This window comes from Ctenopharyngodon idella, chromosome 19 (genome assembly GCF_019924925.1).
Source record: "Ctenopharyngodon idella isolate HZGC_01 chromosome 19, HZGC01, whole genome shotgun sequence".
Taxonomy (NCBI): domain Eukaryota; kingdom Metazoa; phylum Chordata; class Actinopteri; order Cypriniformes; family Xenocyprididae; genus Ctenopharyngodon; species Ctenopharyngodon idella.
In genome coordinates this window covers 5,532,560-5,548,071 of record NC_067238.1, presented here as the reverse complement: position 1 = coordinate 5,548,071, position 15,512 = coordinate 5,532,560, and the positions used below count along the sequence as shown (strand labels likewise).

The following is a 15,512-nucleotide window of genomic DNA, read 5'->3' as shown; positions in this document are numbered from 1 at the left end:
TTCAGTTAGACGACCACGTTCACTCTCTCACATGGCTGGTAGCTTCTGGGTGGATTGCTGGTCCTTCTCATGGGGGACCTAGCATCTTAGTCAGGGCTCCAGCAGAGGATCAGATGTCGACTGCTACATTGGAGAGAGGGTTGTTGGGCTCTGGACATGAAGATGAGGCTGAGCGTCCCACGGTTGTGATGTGCTCATGCTGAATCAGATTCAGAGTTAACGACCATGCTTTCCCGGGCCCCTGGGGGCGTGGTGTGACGCGTACTCGCCTTGCCCCGCCCCCTGTCTTAGCCTGGACGTGCATGAAAAACTTGGCAGTTTAGAAGCCTTTCTTGGTGCCAAATATGGAACACCAAAAGGGTCATATCTGCATTAAGTTTTTTCTCTCTCACTACCCTCTGTGGTGGGGTGGCAGTGCTACGGGCACACCACCTCTGCCCTGCATGGGTCTTGGCCCCCGGCAAGTCTGTGGAAGGCCAAAGCACTCATTGCATATGGGTAGTTCTGAGTCGGGGTTGAGCTACGCATGATGCAAGTCATAGCGCAGGCCCCTGGCCAGACAATGTCTACCATGGTGGTCCGGAAACACCCCTGGCTAGCCTTGCAGAGGTGTGTCATCGTCTAAGTACGCTTTCTCGATGCTCTCATCTCACAAGCTGGCCTAAAATCCAGCCCGCTCAGCCCGCAGCCAAGCCACTTGGCTAGCGAGAAGCGGTCCTGGAGAAACTGGTGACCTGGAGCTGAGGTAAACAGTTCTTCGGGAGACGATGCCCGCATCGCTCCCTCCCCGGAGGAGGGCCGGGTGGAGAATTTTGGTTTGTTCCGCCGCTGGCTCTCCGGAGACCAGCGGTGCCCACAGAGTAGAACTGTTTTCTGACCCTCCAGGTCCCAAGAGGGCGCGGCTGGCAGTGCGCGAGGCCCCACCTCGCCACTCTCAGCCCCCTCTCACTTCGCCAGCAGGTCCCAGTGTGTTGGTTGAGGCCGCCTCCCATGTGCCGTCTCCCATTCACACTGCCACCTTGCAGAGTCTGACCACACTACGGGCCGCTATGCCGTCCGAGTCGGGTCCAGCACTCTACCTCGCTGCCCCACGCCCGGTACGTCTGTGGTCCATTTGGTCCCGCTGGTTCGGTGTCTGGAAGCCTGGCTAGCGCTTTCCAGCCCGTCCCGCTGGCTCATTTGTACCATCAGACTCGGCTATGCGATTCAGTTCGCCCGGCGTCCCCCGGTGTTCAGGGGTGTCCATTACACTCGTGTGTCCCTGGACAATGCACCTGTTCTCTGGGCGGAGATTGCTGTCCTCCTGGCGAAGGATGCAGTCGAGCCGGTCCCTCCAGCCGATTTGAAGTCAGGGTTCTCCAGCCCCTACTTCATTGTACCCAAGAAGGGCGGTGGGCTACGGCCAATCCTGGATCTGCGTGTCCTGAATCGGTCCCTTCTCAGGCTGCCGTTCAAGATGCTTATGCAGAAGTGCATTTTCAAATGCATCCGTCCCCAGGATTGGTTTGCAGCGATCGACCTGAAGGACGCGTACTTTCATGTCTCGATTCTGCCTCGTCACAGACTCCTACGGTTTGCGTTCGAGGGTCGGGCATATCAGTACAAAGTCCTACCCTTCGGGCTGGCCCTGTCGCCCCGCGTCTTTACGAAGGTTGCGGAGGCGGCCATTGTTCCGCTCAAGGAACAGGGCGTTCGCATCTCAACTACCTCGACGACTGGCTCATCCTGGCCAGCTCGTGGGAGCAGTTGTGCGAACACGGGGACATGGTGTTAGCTCACCTCAGTCGGTTGGGTCTTCGGGTCAACTGGGACAAGAGCAAACTCTCCCCCGGGCAGAGGATCTCTTATCTCAGTAGGGAACTGGATTCGGTCGCCTGGACCGCGCGCCTCTCCGAGGAGCGCGTCCAGTCAGTGTTGACCTGCCTGAGTACGCTCAAGCGCAGGACGGCGGCCCCACTGAAACTCTTTCAGAGGCTCCTGGGGCATATGGCATCCGCAGCCGCAGTCATGCCGCTCGGATTGCTTCATATGAGGCCGCTTCAACACTGGCTCCGCGGCCGGGTCCCGAGGTGGGCATGGCAGCGCGGTACGTTCCGTGTCCCCGTGACACCGAACTGCTGTCGCACCCTCACCAAGTGGTCAGACTCTTCGTTCCTGCGGGCTGGAGTTCCCCTCGAACAAGTGTCCAGGCATGCTGTGGTCCACACAGATGCCTCTGCCACGGTGTGGGGGGCCACGTACAACGGGCATGCAGCATCGGGTCTGTGGACGGGGCCCCAACTGCATTGGCATATCAATTGCCTCGAGTTGCTAGCAGTACGTCTTGCACTGGGCCGCTTCCAGGAGCTGTTGACAGACAAGCACGTACTGGTCCGCTCGGACAACACTGCGGCCGTTGCGTACATCAACCATCAGGGTGGTCTACGCTCCCGCCGTATGTCGCAACTCGCCCGCCATCTCTTGCTATGGAGTCAGAAGCATCTGAGGTCGCTTCGTGCCATTCACGCCCCAGGCGTGCTCAACCGTGCAGCCGACGAGCTCTCACGGCAGCCTCCGCTTCCGGGCGAATGGCGACTCCGTCCCCAGGTGGTCCAGCTGATCTGGCAGCGCTTTGGCGAGGCACAGATAGATCTGTTCGCCTCCCGGAGACTGCCCACTGCCAGTTCTATTCCCTGACCGGCGGCACGCTCGGCATGGATGCCCTGGCAATCAGCTGGCCCCGGGGCCTACGCAAATATGCGTTTCCCCCAGTGAGCCTTCTCGCACAGCTCCTGTGCAAAGTCAGGGAGGACGAGGAGCAGGTCTTGTTAGTGGCTCCATACTGGCCCACTCGGACCTGGTTCTCGGACCTTACGCTCCTCGCGACAGCACCTCCCTGGCCCATTCCTCTGAGGAAGGACCTCCTGACTCAGAGACGGGGCACCCTCTGGCACCCGCGTCCCCACCTGTGGAAACTCCATGTGTGGTCCCTGGACGGGACGCAGAGGTTCTGAGTGATCTCCCGCAAGCGGTCGCAGACACCATCACTTCCGCTAGAGCTCCTTCTACGAGGAACCTCTATGCGCTGAAGTGGAACCTATTCGTCGAATGGTGTTCCTCTCAACCAGAGCGAGAGGACCCCCGATCATGTTCGGTCAGAACCGTGCTTTCCTTTCTGCAAGAGGGCCTGGAGCGAAGGCTGTCTCCCTCCACCCTCAAGGTGTATGTTGCCGCTGTCGCCGCACATCACTATGCAGTTGATGGTAAATCGCTAGGGAAGCACGATCTGATCGTCAGGTTCTTGAGGGGGGCGAGGAGACTAATCCTCCCTGGCCCCCCTCTGTACCCTCTTGGGATCTGACCCTGGTTCTTACATCTCTCCGGGGTCGTCCCTTCGAGCCTTTGCAATCAGTCGAGTTAAAAGTACTGTCCTAAAGACCGTCCTCCTGGTTGCATTGGCCTCGCTCAAGAGGGTAGGGGACCTGCACGCATTTTCGGTTGACGAATCGTGCCTGGAATTCGGGCCCGGTGACTCTCACGTTATCCTGAGACCCCGGCCTGGATATGTGCCCAAGGTTCCTACCACTCCCTTTCGAGATCAGGTAGTGAACCTGCAAGCGCTGCCTTCGGAGGAGGCAGACCCAGCCCTAGCTTTGCTCTCTCCCGTCCACGCTCTGCGCCTGTACGTGGACAGAACGCGAAGCTTTAGGACCTCAGATCAGCTCTTTGTCTGTTACGGAGGCCAGCAGAAGGGAAAGGCTGTCTCCAAGCAGAGGATGGCCCACTGGATAGTGGACGCCATCGCCCTGGCGTATGAGTCCCAGGGCGTGCCTTGCCCGCTCAGGTTGAGAGCCCACTACACCAGAGGAGTGGCCTCTTCCTGGGCGCTGGCACACGGCTCCTCGCTGACAGATATCTGTAGAGCTGCGGGCTGGGCGACACCTAACACGTTCGCTAGATTCTATAGCCTTCGTGTAGAACCGGTATCTTCCCGTGTACTCGCTTCCACCAGCCGGTAGACGCGAAGAGCCCGTTCTAGTGTCGGCTTGCAATGCCACTCCCGCCCCCTGGGCCGGATACGTGCATCCTTTTTTACTCCAGTCGAGTTCCCCTCTTGGCGAACCCTGTCGAGTTCCTCCGCCTCCCCCTTCGGCTCGGACATTGCGGAGTGTCTGATGCCAGGCCAAACCTCCGTCACCGACGTTGACGTTTGGCTGGGTTCCACATGTCGTGACCCCTCCACGTGAGCGGTCCCATGTGTGTATTTGTCCACGGTCAACTCCCTACGGCGAGCCCGTGTCTTTCCCTAGCAGAGCCAGCTCTGCTGTCACCTGTCAGATGAGTCTCCCCCCTACCCAGGTGGAGCCATCCCAGGGACTCCATATGCGTACTGCCCACGGCCAGTCCATATGTGTACTCTCCACGTAAATTCCTCCCCTACAGGTGGGTAGTGGTCTCCGCAGCGTCCCCTACGGGTTCGCTTCCCCAGTGTAGTCTAGTTTACTTAGTGGGTATATCGGAACAGCAGTAGACTCTCTCGGCGTAAGCTCGCCCCCTTCCCCGTCCCACTGGTGCGCCGGGTGGCTAGAGCTTGCGCTGGGCACTGGAAGGGGTTCATACTGTGGCGCTTTATTTGGGATCCCAATTCGTCGGTCACTACTGACGTACGTCGAACGTGACCGACTGAAAGGGAACGTCTCGGTTACGTATGTAACCCTCGTTCCCTGAAGGAGGGAACGGAGACGTACGTCCCGTCGCCACAGTTGCTGTACCCTCGCTGTAGTGCAGACTAGGTTGTCTCCTCAGCGAAAAACAGAGTGCGATTGCATCTGCTCCCCTATTTATACCACCTGGCGGGGGCGGTGCGCATTATGCAAATATCGCACGCCAACTTCATTGGCCTGTTGTAGTTCACTCGAAGCTGATAGGGCTCTCTAGCGATATCCCAATTCGTCGGTCACTACTGACGTACGTCTCCGTTCCCTCCTTCAGGGAACGAGGGTTACATACGTAACCGAGACGTTCTATCAAATACCAACAGATAGAAAATCAAAACCTGACTGTCCCTGCTAGAAGTCATTTAATAGGCTGTGGATGGATCTTCCAACAGGACAAATTTCAAATAATATCAAATATTTTTCTAATATCAATATTAATATATTAAACTATCAAATACGAAATAAGCGAGCAGCTGAATGTTCTGGCAGAATTATTTATGGGCATATTATACCAGAATTACAGGGTGAACTATGATTGATGCTATCACCGGATACTTTTTTGTTAGTTTATTAGTAGGTTAAGGCAAGCATTTTTACTGCAGTTACATTGATGATAATTGGTAAGAGGATAATGACAATGACAACTATCAAAGACAAAGAATTTTATGCACAAAATGACCTAATTTCAAATTTGATGCCTGCTACAGGTCTCAAAATATTTGGGACAGGGACATGTTTACCATGGTGTAGCATCTCCTCTTCTTTTCAGTTTGAGGTTATGAGTTTCTGGAGTTTTGGTGTTGGAATTTGGTTCCATTCTTGCCTGATATAGGTTTCCAGCTGCTGAAGAGTTAGTGGTTGTCTTTGACGTATTTTTCGTTTAATGATGCACCAAATGTTCTCTATAGGTTCTCTATAAAGATCTGGACTGCAGGCAGGCCAATTCAGCGCCCGGACTCTTCTACGATGAAGCCATGCTGTTGTAATAGCTGCAGTATGTGGTTTTGCATTGTCCTGCTGAAATACACAAGGGCTTCCCTGAAATAGACATCATCTGGAGGGGAGCATATGTTGCTCTAAAACCTTTATATACCTTTCAGCATTCATAGTGCCTTCCAAAACATGCAAGTTGCCCATACCGTATGCACTTATGCACCCCCATACCATCAGAGATGCTGGCTTTTGAACTGAACGCTGATAACACGCTGGAAGGTTTCCCTCCTCTTTAGCCTGGAGGACACGGCGTCCGTGATTTCCAACAAGAACGTCAAATTTGGACTCGTCTGACCATAGAACACTTTTCCACTTTCAACTTTGAAACAGTCCATTTTAAATGAGCCTTGGCCCACAGGACACGACAATACTTCTGGACCATGTTCACATATGGCTTCCTTTTTGCATGATAGAGCTTTGGTTGGCATCTGCAGATGGCACGGCGGATTGTGTTTACCGACAATGGTTTCTGGAAGTATTTCTGGGCCCATTTAGTAATGTTATTGACACAATCATGCCGATGAGTTAAGCAGTGTCGTCTGAGGGCCCGAAGACCACGGGCATCCAATAAAGGTCTTCGGCGTTGTCCCTTACGCACAGAGATTTCTCCAGTTTCTCTAAATCTTTTGATGATGTTATACACTGTAGATGATGAGATTTGCAAAGCCTTTGCAATTTGACGTTGAGGAACATTGTTTTTAAAGTATTCCACAATCTTTTTATGCACTCTTTCACAGATTGGAGAGCCTCTGCCCATCTTTACTTCTGAGAGACTCTCTAAGACATCCCTTTTATAGCTAATCATGTTACAGACCTGATATCAATTAACTTAATTATTTGCTAGATGTTCACCCAGCTGAATCTTTTCAAAATTTTGCTCAGTGACACATTTTTGTGTTGGTTTTGATGTTTGTTTTGGATCTTTGTCCTGATGGAAGATCCAACCACAGCCCATTATTGGATTTCTAGCAGAAGCGGTCAGGTTTTGGTTTTTTATCTGTTGGTATTTGCTAGAATCCATGATACCATGTATCTGAACAAGATGTCCAGGACCTCCAGCAGAAAAATAGGCCCACAACATTAAAGATCCAGCAGTATATTTAACCATGGGCATGGGGTACTTTTTATCCATGTGTGCACCAAACCCATCTGGTGAGTTTGCTGCCAAAAAGCTCTTTTTTTTAGTTTCATCTGACCATAGAAGCCGGTCCCATTTGAAGTTCAAGTCGTGTCTGACAACTGAATATGCTGGAGATTGTTTCTGGATGAGAGCAGAAGATTTTTCTTGAAACCCTCCCGAACAACTTGTGGGGATGTAGGTGCTGTTTGATCATTTTTTTTTTTAGGCTTTCTGAGACTCAAGGCTCAACTAATCTCTGCAATTCTCCAGCTCTGATCCTTGGAGAGTCTTTGGCCACTCAAACGTTCCTCCTCACTTCACGTTAGGACGATTTAGACACACGTCCTCTTCTAGGCAGCTTTGTAACATCTTTAGTTGATTGGCACTTCTTAATTATTGCCCTGATAGTGGAAATGGGGATTTTCAATGCTTTAGCTATTTTCTTACAGCCACTTTCTATTTTGTGAAGCTCAACAATCTTTTGCTGCACATCAGAACTATATTCTTTGGTTTTACTCATTGTGATGAATGATTACGGGAATTTGGCCTTTGTGTTTCCTCATGTTTATGCTCCTGTGGAACAGGAAGTCATGGCTGGACAATTTCATGCTCCTAGTCACCCTGCTCCTAGTCACCATGTAAATATGAATGGGAATATACTTCAGAGATATTTTACTCATAAGAATTTCTAGGGGTGCCAATAATTGTGGCCAACATGTATTAGAGAAAAACATTTATTTCATAATGTGAGTTTCCCCCCACTTTCAATTGTTTTACTTAAATGAAAGGTTAGAATTTTGTGATTTTTTTTAATGAAAGATCAAAAGGATAAACAATGCATATTTATTTTCACAGCCACCTTTGCTCATATTTACTAAGGGTGCCAATAATTGTGGAGGGCACTGTGTGTGTGTATATATATATATATACACGTACACTACAGGCTATGAATGATAATTATATGCCTCATCCAGTCAGTACTGCTGCAACTGTTTCCAAGAGCTTCTAAAGGATCTTGTGTGTGAACAATGCCAGATTATTACATGGTGTTAAATCTATTTAAAGCACATAAAAGTAGCGGTATTTTTGCATTTTACAAAAAAGAACTTAAATTATTAACTTCACCAATAAATATATTCAGTCTAAAATCTTTTTTTTTTTTTTTTTTTTTATTGTGAGATGACAAGTAGGTTAAAAAATATATATATTAAAGGGCTTTGCTCAAATCATTCACTCTTGGTGCATTATAAGCAATACAAGGCCCTCTCTTTCCAACCATCAACTACATATTACAAGCAGGTTCATCCCATTTCATAGTTGTTTTAGAGCTTTTTTTATTCCCACAATTCAGCCATCATATCACAGACCCACAAAATTAGCTTGCTGTACACACTGTGCCTATGGCCTTTCAAGTTTGCCTATGAAGCACTAAAGAGGGAGAAAGACAGAAAGCAAGCAAGCATGGTTGTAATTAGCACATATCACACTGGCGTAATGGAGGGAGGTGTATAAATACCTTGTTCTAATCTCCAAATGCCTCTTATGATGTTTTCACATGCTGAGGCTAAAGGGTTCAAACATAGCTAAGAGCTCTGATGACAGACTAGTGGTGTGGGAATACTGTTGTTTTGAGCCCAACACAAATTTGCTGTGTTGAACTGCTTAAATTACATTAGACAGGTTTCCCAAATGTGGTTGACTTTCTATAAAACAGATATTCCTGATGCTGGTACAGTGGTCAATTCAGCATTGTAGCTATGCTAAAATACACAATATACACAATACACAAACAATTTGTTGACAAGTGGTCTAGGGTTGCCAACTTCAGTGAGGCAAAATAAGGGACACCAATTCAGGACCCACCCCCCACGACCACCATCACCAAAAAAAAAAAAAAAAAAAGCATCAAGCACTTCACAGACACAAAAAAAGAATCAATCAAGAACTGATATTTCAACACGACAACTTGACAGCTCAACAGAACAGAACACATCATATTATTTTACAGTAGATTATTTTATTTATTTATAAAGAACTCTTCGGGCATATGTTGGTGTGTACTAATTTTTGACAATTCTGCAGCTCACATCCATGGATGGGATGAAGTTTTATTTTTCATTCATTTACTTAAATTAGGACAATGTAATTATTTGTCCCATTTTTATACAAATATTTTAGCACTTTTAGCACTTTTTTTTTTTTAATTTCATAAATTGTATATAATAGATAGAAGTATTTATTATGTATAAATTTATGATTAATATAAATGATAAATTAATAAATAACATTAATTATAATCTATAAATAGATCTGTCTAATAATGTTTAAAAATATAGGCTAATAATTATGTCTACCAAGCTCTGATAAAGTATGGAATATTACATTAATAGATTATCCCTTTTTTTTTTTTTAAATAGGCCTATACATTTAGAAGCACGGATGTGTATGCGGCTTTAATTCTGACAGTCCACCTTGAGCAACTGAAATGCTTCTGTGCAAACTGCGCAGTTCGCCTTGCGTTCATTAGTTACTGGACAAATCCGTTGATAACTTTTTCATTCAGCCCTATATCTGGAGAACCTCTTGCGTTCAAAGGGCAGACATGAGATTGACATGTTTTAAAAATTTACCACATACTGAGCCCCGTGTGAAAGGGCCTTAACGGCGTGTGTTCTTGAGACTCTGTCGTTATGAAATTAAAGACGCAAAAATGCAATCACGCACCAATGAGCTTCTCCTTATGAAACTGTCAGTTTACTACTACTACTATAAGCTATGACATAAACACCTGTGTGCAGTATATCACTGCTTAACACTGATAGAGACCAACTAATAACCTTAGTTTACAAGTCAAGGACTATATCTTCAAGCATAAGGATGCCACTTTATGAAATAACTTATATATATATATATATATATATATATATATATATATATGTCATTACTGTACCTTATCATTAGAACAATACACTAATAAAACATTAATTCAGTCAAAATTAATTTTCTTCTATACTTTGAGTTTGAACTGGCAATATCTTAAGGTTTTTTAATCAATTAGTATTATTTCAAACACAGCCAACAAGAATCTCCACTAGATCTTTGTGCAGACTATGCAGAATAATTCCTAATTTTAGGAACTGAGAATCATGTAGTTAGAGAACTCTTATTATATTCTGTTTCTCATCACTGCAAAATTTGATCAGAGAGGGTAAATTTTAGCGGCATCTAGTTTGTCTGTTTAGGGCTACTGTACAAACATGCAGGCACAAAATTCCTACTCGAATGGGACCCGCTGTGTATGTAGATAGAAATGGCTCATTCTAAGGTAATAAAAACATAACGGTTCATTATGTAAGGTCTTTATATTATATTGCATTTCTGTCAATAGATCCTAAAATTTACACATTGAACCTTTAACAATATACACTAATGACAGTCATTTTCTAATTCACTGAGATGCAAAAAAAGGTTGTGATTAATAAAAAATCTGTTGGCCTATAGAAAATTATTTAATTACTCATAGCCGCTTAACCAAATAACACAATACATAAGATAATGATTTGTGAAAATTATGCTAAATTCCATCACATGATACTATAGTACAGATTTTGTTTTATTTAAATACAGTTGCATTTTTAGCCTTGGGTGATATCAAGCAGGTCTGGGGAAAGTTCAAGATATATAGAGAAGACTATATGATTTGAGTCATACAGTAATTCAAATATTAGTCACATTGAGTGAATGGGTTGTGGTACTGCTTCAGTACAGCATGAACGTGGGCATCTAAGGGAGCTTGAGTAGGCTGTTGATACCGTCAGATGGCTGCCGTCTGATCAGGGCCACTTTGCTTTGATTTGTGTCCACTGAGCAAATATGACAGTGAGCATGCACTCAGTGCTATCTTCATGAGGGTCATTAGGACGTAAAAATAAATAATGCTTTTGACGGTAAAGGACCAAACAGACATTTGGATGACTTGTGCTGAGGATGTGCTTTCACAATAAATGAGCACACAAGCAAGCTCAGATAATGACTTTTTTTTTTCTCTAAATGTTATGAAGTTAGCCATGTTTAAAAGTTGTTTTTGTGTATATCTTTATGTGTGTGTACGGGTTGGGGCCGGGGCCGTGGGTGTCAAAGTCATGAATGTTTACAGAGCACATTCCTAAACCATAACCATCATAGAGGGGAAACAGCTTCCACACAGTGCAGATATGTAGTGTTCGGCTTTATCTAAAAATTTGGTGGCTTGTTTTTTTGGACATCATAGGCATGTTCCAGGTAATTACATTTTGGCTACACACCAGATAATATGAGTGAAAATATAGTATCTCAGACTTGGAGAAAGTGAGAAGCTTCATGACATGTACATGTTAGAGCAAGACAATTTCATTTAATAACATTCTGCTATAAGTACCTAATATTTATTTCTTCATTTGACCATAGACATGATCACTAAAATGTTTGGTAACACTTTACTGAACAGTCTCAATGTTACACATATTAGTAATTATTATAGTAAAAACAATAACTACATTTTTTTAACTACAAGCAGCTACATAAAATAATTAGATGAAAACTGTGTATTTTTTTTATATAGTTACTTCAATTATATTGAATAATTACCAAATTCATGTACCAATCTTAAAGAATTTAATTTACTACTTATATAATTATTGTCCAAAAAGAAAACATAGTAATACTTTGGTAATAATTTTAGTGTATATGATTTTTTTTTTTTTTTTTTTTTTGCTGTTATCAGTAATGCATGGTATCATTTATCATAATTTGTCATAGTAAATATCAAGTAAACATATCAAAATTATAGTAAACATAGTTTGTCAGGTGTGTGTATGGAAACCTTTACAAAAAGTGCCAGGTTTTTATTATGGTACAGTGATGTATCAGATGCCAGTATCGAGGTACTTATATACAATGCTAACAGATACCATGTTACTGAGTGATTACCAATATCGTACATGGTATTTTAAAAATGTCATGGTACGTCCAAAATATTACCATGGTAAGTGATCAACAAAATTGTATTACCATGGTAGAGTGATTGTACCAGATGGTAATACCATGGTACTGTGACATAATACAACTGAACCACCGTGGTAGATAGTTTTACCATGGTACTTTTTGTTATGGTTAATTATTAGGCTATTTTATTCAAATAAATAATTGCAAACGGCAATTAAAGGCTGATTTAAGCGCCATACATATGAATCATTATAAAACTAATATGGGAATAAAAAAAATAGACATACAGTGTTTGGTGCGTCGGTGTTGCCAGCTGAAGCACGCTTTGAGCGCTTTCTCCTGCAACATACATGACGAGGAACTGGACGAGTAAAACTCCAGCATGTGTCCCGACAACACATCCATACAGTCAAACATCATGCACTTTATTTCACTGAAGAATAAAAGAATACGATATCAATCTGGTTGTCCTTCAATTGTTCACAGAAACTCCATCAAACTCTCACTGTGGTTTGGCACGCGCGAATCTCTCCGTTTCCACACAGTCACCAGACAACAAAATCATGCGATCCATTCCGATTATCACTTGTGATTTTCCTGTTTTTCCAGAATGAAAATGATCACTAAACGGATATAAATATGGTCCCGCTCGGTGTTGTGACCGGTCCCGTTCCGGTTAGTGACAGAGGTTCTCGGTAATGATAGATGATTTTATAAATATATAGCGTTTGAACACGCAATGACGGATTTCGGCTCCTGCCTGCGTGAAGCTCATTTCCTACTAGTTCATTCCGACACAATGAAAGATTGAGTTGCCTAATATATGCGAGTGAACTTTCTGTGAACCCTTCCGAGGCTGCTAACCTTCAAATGACCCACACTAGTGTGACATCACACACACACACACACACACACACACACACACACACCCCAGCAGCTCTGCAACACAGGAGAGGCTGAGAGCAGAAACATAGCTCAAAACAGCTTTTCCCTCGAAAGAATATTCCCTACACATTCATATTTTCCTGAGTTACAACTTCACAGCATTGAGCTGACCAGAAAAGAGTAGGCTGTGAACCCTTACACACACACCTGACAAACTATTATTACTATGACACAAATTATGATACAATTATAAATAATACCATACATTACTGATAACAGCAAAAAGTAAATAAATTAATAAAAAAAAAAAAATATATTCATATAGAAAATGACAGAAAATTAGTTGAGCAGCCGAAAATATATACTTTAATATAATTTACTTAAAGGCACAATATGTAAGATTTTTATGTTAAAATATCTAAAAACCACTTGCACAGTGTTATATATTTAGTTCAGCTGTGTACTTACATTATCCTAAATGTTTCCAAGAATTTTTAAATTCAGAGAAATTCACAATTTTAAATAGTGCCCTCCCTTGTCACCTGTCACCTGTCAATGACATAATATCTGCGTTATCCCTGGTTTCCTTGTACTGCATAGTAACCATGGCAACAGATGCGGACAGCTGCGTAACATCTAGCGACACGCTGTTGTTGTTTCGTTCAAACATTATGGACCATGGCAAGCAAACTTTGGGACAAAAGAGAAATAAAATGAGGATCAATATCGGCGTGGCGTATCCGAGATGGTGAGAGCTTTGTGACAACTTTGACTTGACAGAGCTCGACGTCGCTCTTGCACATTATTAGAGAAGGTAAGCAAATGTAGGCTACATAAGACTAATCAATGTTATATAGCTCAACACGATGAAATGTTAGAATATCATCAATATGTTGATCAGTATATCATCAGTATATTCTAATGTTGATCTAGTTTACTGTTAGTCTCATACAGCCAACAAACTAATACATAGAATAACAATACAACTTTCAACACACTCAAATGCAGTTTAGTATGATAGTGCAACGTGAGACCAAGTAAAACAGTGTTGTGTTACCTCACAATTCCTAATTACCTCAAAATTAGGAATAATTCTGCATAGTCTGCACAAAGATCTAGTGGAGATTCTTTTTGGCTGTGTTTGAAATAATACTAATTGATTTAAAAACCTTAAGATATTGCCAGTTCAACTCAAAGTATAGAAGAAAATTAATGTTGATTGAATTCATGTTTTATTAGTGTATTGTTCAAATGATAAGGTACAGTAATGACATTAGTATATATATATATATATCTTTATGTAGAGCAACAATTCTTTTTTTCAGATTCTCAGAGAATTCTTTGCCATGAGTTGCCATGTTGAACTTCCAGTGACCAGTATGAGAGAGTGAGAGCGATAAAACCAAATTTAATCACACCTGAGACCTTGTAAAACTAACAAGTCACATGACACCGGGGAGAGAAAATGGCTTATTGGTTCCAATTTAGGCATTTTCACTTAGGGGTATACGCACTTTTGTGGCCAGCGGTTTAGACATTAATAGCTGTGTGTTGAGTTATTTTGAGGGGACAGCAAATTTACACTGTTATACAAGCTATACACTTGCTACTTTACATTGTAGCAAAATGTCATTTCTTCAGTGTTGTCACATGAAAAGATATAATAAAATATTTACAAAAATGTGAGGGGTGTACTCACTTCTGTGAGATACTGTATATTAATTATGTATTAAGGCTGGAATACACTACACGACTTTTAAAATCTGAATGGATTTTTAAACAGCATGCATCATACACTTGCCAACTTTGTAAATGGTTACAGAAAAAGCTGGGCATCACGACTGAGGATCACACACTACCAGACTTTAAAATCGTTCCGAAAACAAACAGAAACATGCACCTCGTTGCCAGGAGACACATGACAGGCAAAAAAAAAAAAAAAAAACGCAGGAGATGAGATGACCCGCAGTAGTGGAGCCAAGTGCGTTTCGAGATGAACGGGGTGGGTAGACACAGTCAGTATGGACTCAAAGATTACAACAGGAGTTAGAGGTAAATGGTGTAGTTTTATCTATGTTGTTACCTTTAATATAATCCATTATCAGTCGCTGTTTACATTTAATGTAATATTATCAATCATTCGCAGCTATTGACATTTTAATCCGGCTACTTATCCAGGATAAAGTGTAAATGTCAAGCCCTGGATAATGATGAATTTTAACATAGCTAATATGAATGAATACGGATTTACCTCAGAATGTGGTCAACTCAAGACAAAGCTAACAGTACAGTACTTACTGAAGCAATTTTTCCTTCATGGTGGAGCTCCACTTAGTATTCTTCAGTGATTTTTCTGTATTTCTCAACCTGGGAGCGACGTGAGCTGTATTAACCCAACTGTGTGACGAAATTGCCGCAAACAATTTGTAACAGCCAAAACTGTGTGTTTACATGCATCACATTATGGTGCGTTGTGCCCTTTAAGAGACTGATCACTTCTCTTAACGCGCGCTATGCAGTGATGACGTAGAAGAACTACGTGACTGTGAGATGAGAACCACGATAGATGATGAATGTGCTCTCCCATTTTTGTTATAATATTGCTTTATTTTTATTTGTGACGCTAAGAAAGAGTCAATCTCTCATGTATGAGCCCTTATGAAACAAAAATATATTGCAGTATATTGGAAAATATCATGTAATATAGTAGGCAATATATTCTTATATATGGGATTTAATATTTATATTTTCCAATATATTGCAATATATGCATAGACCATATATGTATATATAATGATACATATAAAAAAATATATTGCAATCAAAATGAATGT

The 15,512-nt window shown here is 43.1% G+C and overlaps 1 protein-coding gene across 1 annotated transcript in view; it reads right to left on the bottom strand.

Moving 5' to 3' along the window:
• The window catches only part of LOC127501083 (retinoic acid receptor beta-like), a 322,722-nt gene extending 310,097 nt beyond the window's left edge, over positions 1–12,625 (bottom strand). Inside the window, exon 1 of the mRNA XM_051872864.1 lies at positions 12,081–12,625. Within this exon, the coding sequence (XP_051728824.1) occupies positions 12,081–12,213 (133 nt within the window). The 5' untranslated portion in view covers positions 12,214–12,625. The remainder of the gene's footprint in view (positions 1–12,080) is intronic.
• Between the last annotated feature and the right edge of the window lie 2,887 nt (positions 12,626–15,512).